The 17,703-nt window shown below is 36.5% G+C and overlaps 1 protein-coding gene and 1 long non-coding RNA gene across 7 annotated transcripts; one reads left to right on the forward strand and one right to left on the reverse strand.

Annotated features, from left to right (window-relative positions):
* Positions 1 to 6,333: 6,333 nt before the first annotated feature.
* LOC110866561 (glucosamine 6-phosphate N-acetyltransferase) lies at positions 6,334 to 8,812 on the forward strand. The gene is made up of 3 exons (XM_022115705.2): positions 6,334 to 7,157; positions 7,286 to 7,446; positions 8,194 to 8,812. Exon 3 carries the CDS (start codon positions 8,222 to 8,224, stop codon positions 8,810 to 8,812), a length of 591 nt encoding a protein of 196 aa, XP_021971397.1. The 5' UTR covers positions 6,334 to 7,157; positions 7,286 to 7,446; positions 8,194 to 8,221.
* A 2,859-nt stretch (positions 8,813 to 11,671) lies between these two features.
* LOC110867899 lies at positions 11,672 to 17,274 on the reverse strand. Of its 6 annotated transcripts, XR_004874624.1 has the most exons (12): positions 17,071 to 17,274; positions 16,380 to 16,445; positions 16,217 to 16,293; positions 16,066 to 16,104; positions 15,827 to 15,996; positions 15,666 to 15,753; positions 15,339 to 15,407; positions 15,158 to 15,217; positions 14,513 to 14,652; positions 13,637 to 14,438; positions 13,214 to 13,241; positions 11,672 to 13,054 (listed from the first exon to the last, which is right to left on the reverse strand). It is a non-coding gene; the product is annotated as an uncharacterized LOC110867899 (long non-coding RNA). The 6 variants fall into 6 exon arrangements; XR_004874619.1 differs by having other exon boundaries at positions 11,672 to 13,241; XR_004874620.1 differs by having other exon boundaries at positions 11,672 to 13,241; positions 15,820 to 15,996.
* Between the last annotated feature and the right edge of the window lie 429 nt (positions 17,275 to 17,703).

The following is a 17,703-nucleotide window of genomic DNA, read 5'->3' on the forward strand; positions in this document are numbered from 1 at the left end:
GATTTCGGTGTAATCCAACTCGTAACTACTTCAACCTTTGTGGGATCGACGTGGATACCTTGACTATTGATGATGTAACCGAGGAATTGAACCTCCTCAAGCCAAAATTCACACTTGGAGAATTAGGCGTAGAGGCGATTCCCTTGGAGAAGCTCGAGTACCAAATGAAGATGTTGCGCATGTTCGGCTTTCGACTTCGAATAGATAAGGATATCATCAATAAACACGATGACGAAGCGGTCGAGAAAGGGTTTACACACGCGATTCATCAAATCCATGAAAACCGCGGGTGCGTTGGTTAGACCAAAGGGCATAACGACGAATTCATAATGGCCGTAACGAGTGCGAAAAGCGGTCTTAGGGATATCTTCCTCCTGAATTCGTAACTGATGATAGCCAGAGCGTAAATCGATCTTCGTGAAACACGTAGCGCCTTGCAACTGATCAAACAAATCATCGATTCGGGGTAAGGGATAGCGATTCTTGATAGCAGGCTTATTGAGTTCCCTATAGTCGATGCACATTCGGAACGATCTGTCCTTCTTTTTGACGAAAAGGACAGGTGCGCCTCAATGAGATGTGCTAGGGCGTATGAAGCCTTTATCAAGCAATTCCTAGAGTTGACTAGAAAGTTCACGCATTTCGGACGGAGCGAGGCAATAGGAAGCTTTAGCAACAGGGTTGGCTCCAGGAATGAGATCGATACTAAAATCAATATCATGACTCGGGGGTAAACCAGGTAAATCTTCAGGAAAGACAGCAGGAAAATCACGAACTACAAGCACCTTTTCCATTGATTTCTTTTCCTTTTCCTCCGCTACTACGATGTGTGCCAAGAAAGCTTTGTATTCCTTCGAAGATACTTGCTTGCTTGGATGCACGACATGAGTTTCAGATCCTTCGATGATACTTCGCCATAGACGCAGAGTTGATCGCCATTTGCGATAGAGAAACGAATCTTTTTATCGAAACAAACGACTTCAGCACGATTTTCACGAAGAAAATCCATGCCTACTATGATATCAAAGCTACCAAGCTGCATCAGAATAAGATCGATCGGGAAAACGTGAATTTTGAGCTCAAGAGTACAATCACGGAGAACAGAACTAATGGTGACGGTTCTCCCAGTGGCAATTTTTACGTCAAACGTCGTTGGGAGGTTAGCGCGTTAACGGTTTAGGAGTCTTTCGAGATCTAACGATACAAAGCAGTTATCGGCTCCAGTATCAAATAAACATGAAGCATAAATACCGTTGACAAGAAACGTACCATTGACAACATTGTTGTCAGTTTGAACCTGGCGGACGTTGATGTTGAATGCTCTGTCGCGGGCTGCTTGTTGAGCTGGCTGCAGCTGAGGCTGCTGCTGTTGATGTTATTGTTGCGTTGGTTGTTGCTGGGGCTCTTGCTTCACCACTCGGTTCGGGCAGACGTTTGCGAAGTGGTTAGGATCACCACATGCGAAGCAGGCTCGTGCATGAGTAGCGGGAGCAGGAGCTGCATATTGACTGTGAGGAACAGGAAGAGGAGCTGGCAGTGCAGGAGGAGCTTGAGCTTGAGCTTGCTGACGAGGACCAGTGCGACAATTCGTGGTAAAGTGTCTCTAGAGGTTGCAGTGGACACAAAAAATGGCAAGCGATCCCAACTGAGTGATGATAAGTACAAGTAGGGCACAGAGGGAGAGGACCAGTGTACGCATGCTTTGCAGGCGGTGCGTTGGTCACAGGTGCTGCTACTTGGCGGTTCTGGTTCTGAGGTTGGGCAGGAACAACATTAAGAGGAGTGGCGGTGACAACACAGTTCTTGTTGTTGTTGTTGTTGTTGTTGTTCTTGCGCTTGCGGCGTGAAGACTTCGTTCCTTGAGATGCGGCGGTTTCAGGAGCGGGAGTAGCGGTGACTTGGTGGAGACTTTTGGTGGTGTTCTTGAAGTAACCAGCCATAACTCGCTTATCATTAATTTCAGCGGCGAGTTGGTAAGTCTCTTCGATGGTAGTAATCTTGGCTGCTTGGACAAAATCGGCAACACAATCAGGTAGAGCGCGAATGTATTTCTTGATTGTGATGTCGGGAGTTGAGACTTGTTCAGGACAGATGATGCTAAGCTGCTTAAAGCGAGCAATAAGACCAGCATTATCGCCACCTTCTTGCTTGATATTCCAAAACTCATTCTCCGGCTTTTGGAGCTCATGTGGGGGACAAAATTCTTTCATCATGATTTCCTTCCATTCCTCCCAAGAAAGTCCATAGGATGCATCGTTCCCACGCCTGTTTCGCTCCGCAGCCCACCAGTTCAGAGCCATGGACTGAAAAACTCCAGTTGCGTTAACAGTGCGGAGGTTGTCTGGACACTGGCTTTGACGAAGAGTGACTTCAATCGAGTCAAAACACTGAAACATGGCGCTGGGCCCGTCTTCACCAGTGAAGTCCTTAGGGCCACAGGCCTTGAATTGCTTGAAGCTAAAAGAAGCTCTGGGCGAGTTGCTCTTTGAATCCACAGAGGAGCTGCTCTTTACTTCGCTGATTTCGCTGACAATTTGGGAAATGACCTTAGCCATTTCCTTGGCGACTAGCGAGGCGATGCGCTTGTCAGCGTGGTTACGACGGGTAGCATGGGAAGTATGAGATCCTAATGACGACATTGTCTGCAACAGACATCGTCATAGGATTCAGACACGATAAAATCGAATCTCTCCACACAAACATACTTATTATTACTAGATAAAGCATCAGGAACACGTCTAACACATAGGCACGTAATCACGTAGGCACATAATCCACGTAAGCACATAGAGCACAGAAGCACATATTCAACTATATTTTGCACGTATTCACCTACATATTTTGCACGTATTCACCTATCATTCAAGTTTCGCGAGCGCGTTCGAGAGTTGCGAGTGCGAGTATCACAGCGTATAGTTCGCACACTTCCGTAAATGCGATGAGAGATAGCGAGTAGCATAGCATGCGAGGGTTCATAAATTGTCTGCGATTTGTTAGCGTTTTGAGATACGCGTACAGAGCGAGTTGTGCGCGTTTATCAAAGCGAAGGGCGGAAAAGCGTATAGTCTCCAAAATCAAAACACATATAAATTCATGAAAACCACATAAAACACATAAAATCACACATAAAAGCGAGAAAACGTAAAATCAGCAATTGCGAGCTTGAAATCGAAAATAGATTGTCCTGGGTGATAGACATCGACTACCCAAAGTGATTCGACTATTCACAACGACTTCGAGTACACGTTTTTGGCCTAATAGACTGTGCTATCTCACCGACAACGACACGCATCCTTTCGGTTACTACGTGGATTGAGTCCTTGGAATCCGTCGAGACCTTTGTGAGAGTTTTGTAAAACCAAATTAGAGAGCGGAATAAGTCATTAAGGTGCGGGTGTCACCCCTAACTTAACAACTTTATCCCTGGTTGTGTGATAGAGTCACGAGAGAGATAGGAAGAACTTTGTTGAGGAATGGATTTAACTCCTGACTCAATGCAAATTCTCGTGTTTATAGTAAAAATGCGCGTCGAACGAGCGATCTAATCGAGAGTTTGCGGTTTTCACACCTAATATCGACCCAATCACACGTTTGTTTTCGAAAAATCGTGTGTGTTGCTAGCCTCAGGAAAGGCTAAGTAGTAGTGTTCGACCTTAGGAAAGGCCGATAGAGTGTAGTGTGTTCGCGAGTCGAGAGAGTATGCTATCCCTGTTACTCTCTGGTTTTACACGAAGGGGTCTGTTGGTACTTAGACTATAGGCTAGGTCAATCCTAAGACGTCGACCTGGACTTGGTCGAGTCTTTCCTAATTCCCTATAGCTATGGCTCTGATACCAATCTGTCACACCCCAACCGATGGTGGAAACATCGGGGTGAGACACTGAGCGAAACAGATTGTCCAAGAGAATCCATAACACTATTAGTGACAATATATTTAACGTCCACGTCCCATACCATAAACATATAAAGCATAAATAGTTATTACAGACATTGTTCTCAAAGACAAATAATTGTTCTGACAACTCAGACTTTATTTAGTTTGTTTCTAGACTCCCCTAGCTTTATTCCACAAAAGATCAGCAAACATAGCATCCTAGACACCTGTCACATACGTTAAAATAAAGTCAATACACATAGTATAAAGGTGAGTACATAAGTTTAATAACATATAGTAGTGAAAAGCAATTTACGCATAACCAGCATGTAACACATAGAAATGTGAAGCAAGTAAGCTATCGACAATGAAATATGCACAGACGTGACTGAGAGTTATAGAATGCGCAACACATTATCACCACTGTGACCATGTGAAGTAAAACCCTTAACAACCCCTGTCCACGACAGGTGCTGAGTCCAAACTATAGTACTATCGTTGCTAAGGTGTTAGGCAACAATCACTGTGTAAACATAACATACAAGCATTCATCGAATAACACGTATAACATGCGAGAGCGGTTAGCGTATAAAAGTGTTGCGTCGTGTGTCGATGTGATTTGGTATAAGTAACGTATGTAACACCCAAAAGTGCGTTAAGCAAAAAGGGATCGAGTATACTCACATAGCGTGTTTAGCAAATAAATACAATCTTGGATTGGAGGGAGCGCTCGAAGGTTAGCCTAATCACAGAACGATAGTGTAAGCGTTGAACAACTTGTTAAATAGTGCGTCAAGTGAGATGAGCGATCGGATGTCGGTTCGATCGGATGACCGTACGGACGGATGACCATTCGGTCGGTTGGTCATTCGACTGAGTGTGAGTGTGTTTGTGAAATGTCTGAACTTTTAAAGTTTTCATTGTAGTATAAATAAAGACTTTCGATCGGATGGTCATCTAGACGGATGACCGTTCGATCGGATGGCTATTTGATTGAAAGTTGATATTCTTTGAAGTTTTGAAATATTGTTTAAGTATTGAACTTACAGGTCACCAGGTCGAATAGTCGTTCGATCGGATGGTCGTCCGATCGGACGGCTATTCGATCGGCGATCTGATGTTTGAAATCTTTGTGAAATCAGTCAAGTTGAAAAGTTTGTGGTTTGACGTAGACGACACGACGGCGTGTTAAACAACGTAAATCTCATCAAGCCCAACTCGTTCGATCGGACAAGAATCACCGCGTTCAACCAGACTCATATGTTCTTGACGGAGTTTCATATTCAACCCGTGAATCGGTTGTCTCTTCGGTAGAAATCCATTCTTAGATCGGTTCTCCACCAAAGAGTGAGTAGAGGAACCTGAACGAGTCCAGATTCTAACGGTTTTGAGTGAAAAGTGAAAGATGTTGAAGAAAGGTTTGAAACAGTTTGAAAATGTTTAGATTTAGGTGAAATCAGTGTAAAAACATGTGGAAATCCTTTAGATCCGGACCGTTCTTGATGAGATGAGGTCACACTTCCGTGTTCATAAGAACTCGTGATGACGTCACCTTAGAAAAGCCCAAATCAGATGATTTCACGGTGAAAATGTAAGATTCGTTGGTGAAGATGATGAGAAAGTGTGTAATGAAGATGGAAGTACAAGATTTAGGGAGAAAACTTACAAGAATCGCGAGGAATCGAGAGAAAAGAGCTTGAGAGTGCGTGGGTCGGACGGAGATGTCACATCAATGAACAGTTGATGTGACAAGAAGGGTATTTATAGGTGAAATGGAGAAAGGCGGTGTAGGGTTAAGCGGTTCGGACGGTCATTCAATCGGATGGCCATCCGATCGGATGGTCATCTGGTCGGATGTCCATTCGATCGAATGGTCGTTCGATCGGTTGGCTCATGCGAGTTGGTTTTCCAACTTTTGTTTCGTGCGTTGAGTGTTGCGTTGCGTTTAAGCGAGTTGCGAGTAGGCGATGCGATAGTACTAAACAATAGTTACACAAATAACATAACTAACACATAAAAACATACAATTAAATTCGCGTGTAGCGTTTGCGATAAGATTGCGTTGCGATAAAGTTGCGAGTGCGTTTGCGAATAACATCCTAAAACATATCATCAGCACACACAAGTAAAGCACATAATAACACACAGAACAAATACCAATAACTGCGATTTGAGTTGCGATAGCGATAGCGATGTGATAGTGTTTAAGTAGATTAGCGTTTAGTTGCGTTTATCGTATTATTACTTCACATAATAATAAATCGTAAACTAAAATAGCGTTAACTAAAGTATCGATTATCGAGTCACGAGAGTACAAGCAATAATTGAAGTAAGAAATGACAGATCTGAATGCTGACATGTCTTGACTTTGACTTTGACTTGTATTTTAACTTTAAAAGTCGGGTTGTTACAATAACCCTTGAATTCCCTCGTTCATAATCACTACCATTAAAATCCCCAATTGAATGTCAGATCAGTTTCAATTCCCCTCATCCTTTCTACTCCCAAATCATTCCCAAAACAATTGAGTAACCAGCACCAGCAACCATAATCGTTCCCTTCTCTTCTCTAACAAAAGCATCACCATCATTAAGAACAATCTGAAGAATCAAAATCTTATCATCTATGCGAACGTCATCTCTCAAAATCGAACGTCTGAATGTCAATTTCAAAGCTACAATTACTCAATTGTTTCATTGCTTATATTGATTATGCTGTGTTTTTGTTTTTGTTTATGCTCCAAATAAACCCCTTGTCAATGTATTTTATCAAATTACACATACCTGGGAGGGTTCAGGTTATAAGGGGTTTTACTAAAAATGAATAAAGGTCAAAATGGCTCAATGGGCTCACTTGCTCACTATGTTTTTATGGCGGTGGTGGTAAAGGCATTGGTGGTGACGAGAATAGGGCCTTTTGTTATAGGACTTTAATCTGTCTTCTTGTTAGAGCTTTACTAAGAATATGTGCTATCACATGGGCCGTGTTTAATATAGATAATTTGAAGTAGAGAATTGTAAGAGCCACATAAGATGTATAATAAGCTAAACTTGAACATTTAAATATATTTCCTAACCATGCTTGTAAAAGGTAACAATAATAATACTTGACAAAGATAACTATTAACTATCTTATATAGTATCAACCTCATCAAGAAGGATTGTTTACCCCAACCAATGAAAATGTGTTTCTGGAAGAGCTCTTTTTGAAACGCCAATGCGGCTTTATAGACGCAGTAGCTGGATTCGGAATACGCCGCCATCTGGTGGTTGTTTCAGGCGAGGTGAGGCAGACGTAGTGGTCCCCCTTACTTTTAGTTTTTAACTTATTATTAGGTTTTGTGATTTGTTTAATGTATTTTTGATTTGTTTATAAATGTGTGACTAATTGGGTGATATAGTTATTAAATAGGCGACTGAGAAGAGAAGAGAGCGTTTCGGAGATGGTGTGGGTCACGTTTGAGATGTTAACCAAAACAAACCTACTTGGGAAAACTAACTGATCTTGAATCCTCCCTGCCATTTTGGTAAATCCAAGCATTCATATCAAAATCCAATCTTTCTGCTTGCATTGTAAGTGTCTGACTAGCATCTACAAACCTTGTATTTGTTTGTGTTGTTACTTTTGTTGGGATTTGATTGATTATATCTCTTGATAATCTTGAAATTTAAGGTTATTTCAATCTATAAATTTTGGTCAATTAGCTGTATATTATTTATGTTGATCTTAGGATGTTTAACAACTTAATATCTCTTGTACAAGGTTGTATCTTTGAATACCCAACCATTAGATTCAGTGATACAAACTTAAATTACATGATTTTACAATATTTCTATTGGTACATCCATGAGTATATTCTATGAAGCTACTAACCTTAGAACGGGACCCACAACCCACAAAGATAGTGGTTAAACCAATTTTTGATACTTTTTTTTCTAAAACGGCCCGTTTCAACCCAAATCGGTTTTGTTTTGGACCAACTGATACTTCTTTAAACGACCTTTTCTGACCCAATCCTGTAATAACCCGTTAACCGATTCGTCCTTTTTGCTAGGCTTTAGCATCATTACCCATGCGGTTGAACCCTTTTGATACTTTTTTTCCTAAAACAAACCCGTTTCAACCAAAATCGTTTTGCCCCGAGCCTAAGTGCCTAACTGATTCTTCTTTGGAATGACCTTTTGTGACCCACTGACCCAAACCTGTTATGCAATGTGACCCATTACCTGACCCGTCTTTTTTTGCCAGGCTTAAACATCATAAACATCACCCATGTGGATTTGTTTATTGTATGGTGCACTTCTTGTTTTTTTTAACAGGAATCTATACTGATTAAAATCAAGAAAGATGCAAAGCAACACAACCTGTAGTGATGAAGAAACATATCAAGTTAGAAAACTGGAAATAACAGACAAGAACAAAGGCTTCATGGAACTACTCCATGATGAGTTTCAAAAAATTTGTGATTCTGTATCGAATGATGAGTTTCAAAAACGATTCGAAGAACTCAAATCATACGGTGATGATCATGTCATAGGTGTGATTGAAGACGTTGCGTCATCAAAGATTGTTGCAACTGGAAGTGTGTTCATAGAAAAGAAATTTGTAAGAAACTGTGGGAAAGTTGGACACATCGAAGATGTTGTGGTTGATTCGAGTGCTAGAGGGTTGCAGTTAGGGAAAAAAGTTGTCGGTTTTCTTGCTGATCATGCTCGTTTGACGGGTTGTTATAAAGTAATTCTTGATTGCAGTGCTGATAACAAGGCTTTCTATGAGAAATGTGGATTTAAAGAGAAAGAAGTTCAGATGGTCAAGTTCAAATTGTATGATATTTTTTCCCACAATTTTGTAGGTTTAAAAATAACACATGTGCAGCTACAGATTTCTTTAATTATTATTTTGTTGAATGCTTTGATTATAACAAGATTTGTTATATGATTTATATATTGATTGATATTGTAACAAGATTGTTCTTATAATCATAATGAATGCATTATTTATTAATAAAAACTTATATAATAATCGATAAAGTCATAAAACTGGTTGTTGTTGTGCATACTTTTTAAAGAAGTCTTGTATCATGTAAAATCAATAGAATATTTTGATATTTTAGTTCATCTACAAAAAATTTTGTTATGTTGATTTATATTACCGTTCACCTTTGTTTTCTTACAAGTGTCATCAAACAAGGTTCGAGGTTTTATTGTTTATCGGTTCATCTGTCTTAAAAACTTCATGTTAAAAATTAAAATTAGTTTAATAATTAACAAACATATAAATAGTAGAGAAATACACAAAAACAAAACTGTGCACAAAAACATTTTAAGCTTGAACTAGAAGATTGTTTTCACTTTTGACCCACTTGAACTATTTTCACTTCACATTAGTAAATACTTTATTTAAGTTACTAACTTGACATGTTAGGAACAAAATTTAACCCACGTTAACCTGTTTATCTACAATTGATTCAGAATTGTCGCCTCTTCTTTTTTCACAGCATACGCAACCCGTTTGAACAGAAACAAAAAAAAATCACCGTCTACATTACAAAATCGACAATTTCTACAAAGAGAACAAACAGAAATCAGAATTGTTCGAGGGGTATATCTATATAGGTACATAGTGATGCAGGCTCGATTACGTACGTACGTATATGGCTATCTTTTTACTCGGTGGAAAGAGTGGAGGTATTAAACTTCTTCCTTGGGCTTTGACTTTAAGATTAGGTCAACCTTTTCTGCATTTATCCCAAGTATCATATATGAGTCGGGTACAGCCTGAGATTTGAAGTAACGTCTTTTTTTTGTAACTCATATTTAATGATATGTTATAAATCATGAGAGACGTCTACCATTAAACTAATACGCTTGGCAGTGTCTGAACGCATAAGTTCTCCTTTATATAGCATCTGGAACAATAATAACAAGTCATAATTTAGCACATGATGTTGCAAATGATAGCATGTGCGCATGCACGTGTGTAAATTCATCACTTTTGTGGGGATATCTGGTGTGAACCAGCGCAATAACACTCCAAGATGTACAACAGCTAGAATCAGTTTAAAAAAAATGTGTTATCACTTATAAAAAAACAAAACATGAAGGCTATCGCTACATTTTAGAAGACGTTGACCCGTTTGGCCTCTTAAGACCTATTTCCTTCCAACTGTTTTCTTAAATGCTAACCTTGGCCCTAAGGGCAATGGTTTATTGGTTAACAACTACAGTAATTTTTACAACCAAAAAAAGAATCTTTTTTAAATTATAATAATAATTGTTCAACCATGGTCAGCAACTCATATAAACTTTTATTAACCATAAAAAAGTCATTTTTTTACCCAGCCACCTATAATTGGTTATGATAAGTTAGTTGTTAACCACAGCCCTTAGAGCTATTGTTAGCAATTCCCTTTATTTAGTTTACCAATTCTATCTATACTTAATGCTATTTTGTCAACATAGTCAACTTTGGCCCCTCAACTTTGGCTCCTTAACTTTAGTAATAACATATTTAGCCCCTCAACCTTAATAATGATATGTTTAGTCCGTCAACCTTAATAATGATATGTTTAGCCCCTCAACTTTAATAACTACATGTTTAGCCCCTCAACTTTAATAAGATTTCCTTTTTTTTGATTTTCATTATTTACACTTACACTTTATTATAGTTACTATTTAGACATATGCTTATTTTTATCTACTTTTTGAACCCGTTGCGGAGCGCGGATGGTAATCCACTAGTAGAGATAATTGTAATTGGAATCTATTTTAAAAATAATTTTCTGAAAAACGAAAGATACTCATCATATTAATTTGAATTAGAAAAATAAGATTTGGATAAAGCAAGTTACGAAGTTAATTGTATTTATGAATAAAAAATTATTTTCTAGTATTAGGAACTAGTATTAAGCCCCTGCGTTGCAGCGTTTGTCATAAAACTGTGTTAAGTAGTAGCAATACTATACCATTGTCAGCGACCACCAACACCGGAAAAGCTCGTAGAAACAAAATAAATAAAAATGGAAAAAATAACGTCGAGCGAAAAGCAGACGTAAAATCTTTGAATCACGTACGCTCGTTTCTGAGAAATTAAACCAAAACGTAAAACATAGAAAAAAATAACTAAGTCCATCCAGGATCCGCGTGTTGGACGAACTTGTCAAATGCAGAAAAATAGATGTAACGCGACGAGCCAGTCAAACGGGAAAATATATACGAAAAACTGTTGAACCCCACACACACGTTTCGGTGCGTTCACTCACAAAATTTAGAACGAAACAAAAAACTTGGGAAAAATGAAAAGTATGGTGGACCAAAATTGAAAATAAAAAAGAGTTGGGATTAAATTACAAAAGATGAAAAACTTTGGGTTAAAAGTAAAAAAACAAAGGGTTTAAATTGCAAAATTGAAGTTATTTATTAATTTTAGATAAAGATAAGGATAAAAATAAGTGATATCTATATATTGGTTATTAATTACTATTAATATTAAAAGAAATTTATTAAATAAATAAAAATAAAATTTATGAGGTTAAAGGAGAGAATGACACATGACATTATTTGGAGTCTTTTATTATAAGTTAGATTAGATTAGATTTTCCCTTTTCATTAAAATTACTCTTAGAATGACCATTTTACCCTTAATGAACTATTAAATGAATATATACATATTTCCTTTTCTAATATCATCAATCAATTTCGTATTACACGGGTTGAATGACGAAAAATGTAAATTATAAACTTGTATATAATCCTTACTAGGTTATCACCCGGGTGCTACCCGGGTCGGAGAAAACTATTAAGATAAATATCAAATGTATAAATAAAATAAAATACAAAGTCCCATGTTACATAAATTAGTGATAAAGTGATATACAATTTAAAGACAGTCGAGTACTCGAGTCCCTTTGAAGATGCATATCCTTCGAGTTACAAAAACATTTCCCTTAGTAAATTGAGTTCCCTCTACAAAAAAACCAACCAAATTATAAGTGTTTAAATATATAATATAAACTTTAGTGTCGATACTATATAATATAAACTTTGGTGTCGATACTAAGCTTGTTGAGATATTGGGACAAAAACGCACCAAGTTACTTCATGAAACTCTAGACTTCCCAAATAAATCTAATTAAGAAAAGTAACCATGTTGTTGTTGTTGTTGTTATTATTATTATTATTAACCTACAGATTAGGCTTTAATTTGATCTATTTACCTTTTTTAATCAACCAATCAGAAGTAGAAGCAAAAACACAATAATTTAATATCAGAATTTATAAGTATAAATTAACATTCAAACAGGAAAAGATCAAAAAATTTTAAGGAAAATAAAATACCTGGTTTACTACAATGAAAAGCTCCATGTATGAGCATAAGAAGCCCATACCTATTGGGCCTATGATGGGCTGCCAAAATAAAAGCTTAAAGAAGCTTAACAGGTTTAATCCATGAATCGTATTTAAAGCCTACAAATTAGCCTTATTACCCCACAACCAAGCAACTACTAAAAAATATATACAAACCTTGATTTGACACATTAATCCCCAAATTTAAACCACTCCAGCTCCTAAAAAAATTCTAGACCTGAGTCTAGTGGAGATGGATATGATTGGGTGGTTCCTCTGGTGGCACGATGATACTTCAGTGGTCCGTCAGTGATCCAAATTTGCCGTTCAAAAAAAAAAAAAAAAAAAAAAAAAAAAAACCATGCTAGAATTTTCCAACAATTTACCAACAACACCGAAATTTAGCACTAAATAATTTCTGAAGATGAGAAGTTTATTACCCGCAAGAAACCAAAGAAAATAACGCAGAACTAATGACCAAACCGAACCCGCCAAAGAAAATAATAATGAAGAAATTAATGATAAAATTAGTTTTTTTTGGGGGGATTTTGTTAACTACCGGGTAGAAGTATTTACCAAGTTTTCATCTGGTGCATAAGGGATTGAGCCGAGCCACTTCGTCCTCACTCACATCTTCCATGCAGAAGTTTGGATTCAGATCTAGCTCGGCAAATTTGTCTAAAAAAAAACTCCGTTCACCCTCAACCGATCATCTTGATCTTTCACTCCAACCGCCTTCCCATCACTACAAAGGCAGTCTATGATGCCTGTTTTTGGTTCTTCGTAATCCCATAATATTTATTCGCATACTCTGAAGCATTGAGTTTACACCACTCTGGTAATATACGACTCAGGTCAATGGTATTTTGAGAATTTGTAATGCATGTAAAAACATCGTCATTGAACGGATCATGAGGATATAAATCAGATTGGGTAACAACTAAATTAGAGCATTTAACACCCATAGGGATATCAAGAATAGAAAACGTTTTACCATTAGTTCCACTTCCTTAGCCACTTCCCTACAAGACGGTATGAGAATGTCAAATATATACACAAATGCCTTTCAACAAAATTTCAAATAGGAAAACAATATTATTTTGGAATCATCTCAACCTATTATGGTCTCTTCGTTTATTTCAGTAAAAAAAAGTTGTTAAAAAGAGCTAATTATAGTTCTTTTATAAAAACAATAAAATACGATACTTCTAGTGTTTTAAAAGAGTCAATATGATATTATAAAATTACAAATTTTCAAAAGATAATTATGAAATTGCACCTTTTATTCTCTGTTAGTATCAAAATAATAATTTTGTACAAAGTGATATCTTATCATTTATGTTAGATAAAAAAAAAAGTTAAAAACCAAGAAAACAAATTATGAAATTCTCATATCTATAGAAAAATAAAAACTCACCTGAGGAGGTACACCAAGCTCCAAAGAGTGGGCCCATGACAAAACCGCCACCTAAACCAAGTAAGCCGCCAACCAAACCAGCTAGAACACCACAAGAACAATATGAAACCAACTATAGTATGCTAAGTTGGTTGCTGGCTAAATCTCCCATGTAAAAAAAAAACTTCAAAAAGGGAAATGGCCAAACGGGTCAAACACATTAGAAGTCACCAAAAGTAAAATTTCAAACCTAGGATATATAAATGTTCGAGATCAGCCTAACCCAAAGCAATCTGATTTATTATGTAACTGCATAACAAAATGTTATCTTACTCAACCTGAACCCGTTTTGATAGTTACCCAAACAGCCGGGCTTAGCCCATTTGTATCATGCCTTCACATTTGATTTTTTTCTCTTCACAGTTACCACACCTAGGAGAGAAAAAATAAGCCCCGACATATTCTATAATACTCAGTAGCCTTCAAATCTGATTATTTTGTCTTCACATCTGATCAACCATACCTAGTATAGAAAAAATAAGCCCTAACATGTTCTATAATACTTAACAGCCTATAGAAAGATATGTGAGTTGGGGTCAGAATATCAAGTGCGCAGATTTAAAGATTCTTTGAGCCAAATGAGAAATCAACACCAATACGCCTACATAATAACATGAGGCGATACGGAATAGTTGGCCAAATATCCTCCACGGGTCACGTTGGACATGGAAATAAAGAGACAAACGGTGAATCTAAAAGTCATCAACAATAAATGGCTTCCAGAAATCAAGTGCGCAGATTTAAAGCTTTTATCTGCAGCAACCTACAAGTGGCGGAAATTCTTTAGGTACCGGTTTGGTTAAATGAAAAAGAAACCCAAAAGTATTGATTCTATACCATAGACGATTGAGCTACATATTTCACTTCTTCTCAACATCCCTTTCCAGTTCCCTCCTTAACTAAAAAGACAAATCATCATTCACGTCGTCATCTTCCCATCGCTGAGTTACATCCTACTTCCTTCACATCCCACCACTCTGCAAGTTTTATGACCATCGAATTATCATTCATAATCATCACCAACGTACATGTGATCGATAACACAGACAAGTTTGATATATATTAATAACAGATGGCCACCATTTATATCCACATAGCCACATAAAACTAATTTATATTTACAGAGCCACATAAAACCAAGGTTCTGACTTGTTATTTCATCCTTTCAAATCGAACTAAGTGGATTGAAATAAAATATTAGTTCTAAATTATATAAATAAAAAGGTGTTAAGTGGAAAATATGAGTTTGAATCAAAATCCAGTTGAATAATATATAATTATATATTATTATAAGCATTATCTTCCAAGTTAATACAATTAGATGGACCATATAAGATAATACATAACACATTTTATTAATCTACTTGGTCCAACTATATTCAGCACAACTTTATTAATCATAAATTAAACTTCAAAATCTCAAGTGCATGCAGTTTATAAAACTTCACAAAAGAATCCATATGAACAAAACTAAGCACTTACATGGAGACATAAGGTCTGTATTGAGTTAAATTGTTCCTTTAACATATTTGTGTTATCAATCTGAGCAAACAAAAAATAAACATGTTACCGAATCTAAATATATAGGGTTAAAAGAAAAAAAAATTGTAGAGACTTATGATTGAGTGGATCTGCTGATGCATGTCTAATCTAAATTAAATACCGTAGTTGAACCCTTCTGATCATAAGCACTTCTCACTGCAGAAAATAATTCCTCTTCTTCTTGACCTTCCTGGATTAAAAAAAAACAATCAATAACAAAATCAGAAACGGGATTCACAAAAAAACCAACCAAAATTAAAGTCAACCATAGTGTTATGAACATGTATATCTAAAAGAAATCAAATCAGACTCATCAGAACCCTAAAATCTTATGATAACCCTTTAATGTATAAAAACAAAATAAATAACTACATTACACGATTTCCATATATGAAAAGGAATAGATTAACAATAAAAATCATAGGTGGAATGGAATTTAGAGCATAACTTCGATTATCAAAGAGGAATCGATCAAGAACAGACAAAGCAAATTTGCGATGGTGGGTTTTAGGGTTCAGCAGAAATTATGGTGGTACCTGAAATAATCAACAAAATCAGACAGGTATAATAGCTACGAGTGGATAAACAAAGTCTTAGCGTACATGTAACCTGGGTTATAAAAAGCGCGCCTGAGGCGCGCCTAGGCTCGAGGCGCAGTAAAACGCTTTTTCCACTAAGCGCAAGAAAAGCACAAGTGGAGAAATTAAAAAAAAAACATTTGCTGGATGATGTATACACATAACTTGGTTGGAAAAAAAAGAAGAAGAAGAAAAGCTAATCTGCAAAACAAAATTAATGGTATTATGAACTGAAATCATCAAGTATAAGTTATGAAAAAGTATACTAACCTTTATTTGGGCAAGACAGAGGATAGAAAAACAAAATTCCTGATTAATCAAACAAATGAATGCTTATCATGAAATAAAAGAAAGAAAAATACAATAAAGTAAAGTAAGTGTGTAATAAATCAATTTTGACCCAAGAAAGGGAAAAGAATACCAATCAATGGAGGTTGATCCGATTCTACAGCGTTTCCATCAATTCGGTATGTCAGTCCATTCAAGAAGCTTCTCCATCTATGGAACATACAATCACCACAACACATCTTCATTCTTCTCATGAGTTCAAATCAACAAACAAAACCAGCAATAAAAAAACCTACCTTGATAAAAAATGCTTAACCGTAGTGTGACAAAGATGAAATCGAATCAACCTAATCAAACAAAACCTAGCATTCGAATCGAATTGTTTGTCAGAAAAGTTTAAATCAAACCTAATCGAATAAGACCGTATCAAATTAAACCAATTAAACCCTAGTTCGCACAAATCGTAAAACTTTCCAAACTATAAAAGAACAATGAATTCACAAACGGAATCTGAAACATATATACATCAAACGCCCAGTCAAAATAAATGAACGATTAGTACTAAACGATTAGTCTATTCAAGAAGCTTCTCCATCTATGGAACATACAATCACCACAACACATCTTCATTCTTCTTATGCATTAAAATCAACAAACAACACCAGCAATAAAAAACCTACCTTGATAAAAAAAATGCTTAATTGTAGTGTGACAAAGATGAAATCGAATCAGACCTAATCAAACAAAACCGAGCATTCGAATCGAATTGTTTGTCACAAAAGACGAAATCAAACCTAATAGAATAAAACCGTATCAAAATAAACAAAATTAAACCCTACTTCGCACAAATCGAAAAAACTTTCCAAACTATAAAAGAACAATGAGTTCACAAGCGGAATCTGAAACATATATACATCAAACGCCCAGTCAAAATAATTGAACGATTAGTACTAAACTAAAAAAGTCCTAATCAAGAACAAATCTTACCTGTGATTTGAAAAACATCTAGCAAACATGAAAAGAACTTGGTTGAGACAAATCGATGGTTTTGGGATCCAAAGATATGAAGCTTTTGCAGGTTCTTAATGTTCCACCGTTACAGCGTGAGGTTAAAGGCAAGAAGAATTGCAGCGGCAGGTTCTAGAATTAGGGTTGTCAAATGAGAAAGCGTGAAGGAGAAGCTGTGAATGAAGATTTGAGAGAATTAGGTTAATTAGATTCTATATATACCCGGGTCAAGAAATCGGGTACGGTTGTCCCAAATTCGGATCCCGTGTCTGCCCGTTTAAAGGAAAAAAAAGACCCGAATTTTTTGAGCCAAAACCAATTTCAAGAATGCATGAGGTGATGCCACCTCATTTTCCAAGCCCTCATAACATGACACATAAGCCCTTATTTATCATGTTTATATATATATATATATATAGAGATTAATGAAATGACTTATTTAGATAAATTAGTAAAACAAAAGAACAGTTATTATTTTCGTTACTTGTACATGTGATTTGATACTTTATTAGTAATTATTGTTTATATCCAAATAATATATTTTATCTTAACAAATATATATGGTTAGGGTAAAATGAAAATTTCTACGAGTTGTGAGAACTTAGAAAACTC

Source organism: Helianthus annuus, chromosome 12 (assembly GCF_002127325.2).
Source record: "Helianthus annuus cultivar XRQ/B chromosome 12, HanXRQr2.0-SUNRISE, whole genome shotgun sequence".
Classification (NCBI taxonomy): Eukaryota; Viridiplantae; Streptophyta; class Magnoliopsida; order Asterales; family Asteraceae; genus Helianthus; species Helianthus annuus.

Bases quoted from the DNA above. Each gene is read 5' to 3' on its own strand.
- LOC110866561 (XM_022115705.2), top strand. From the start codon at position 8,222: ATGCAAAGCAACACAACCTGTAGTGATGAAGAAACATATCAAGTTAGA.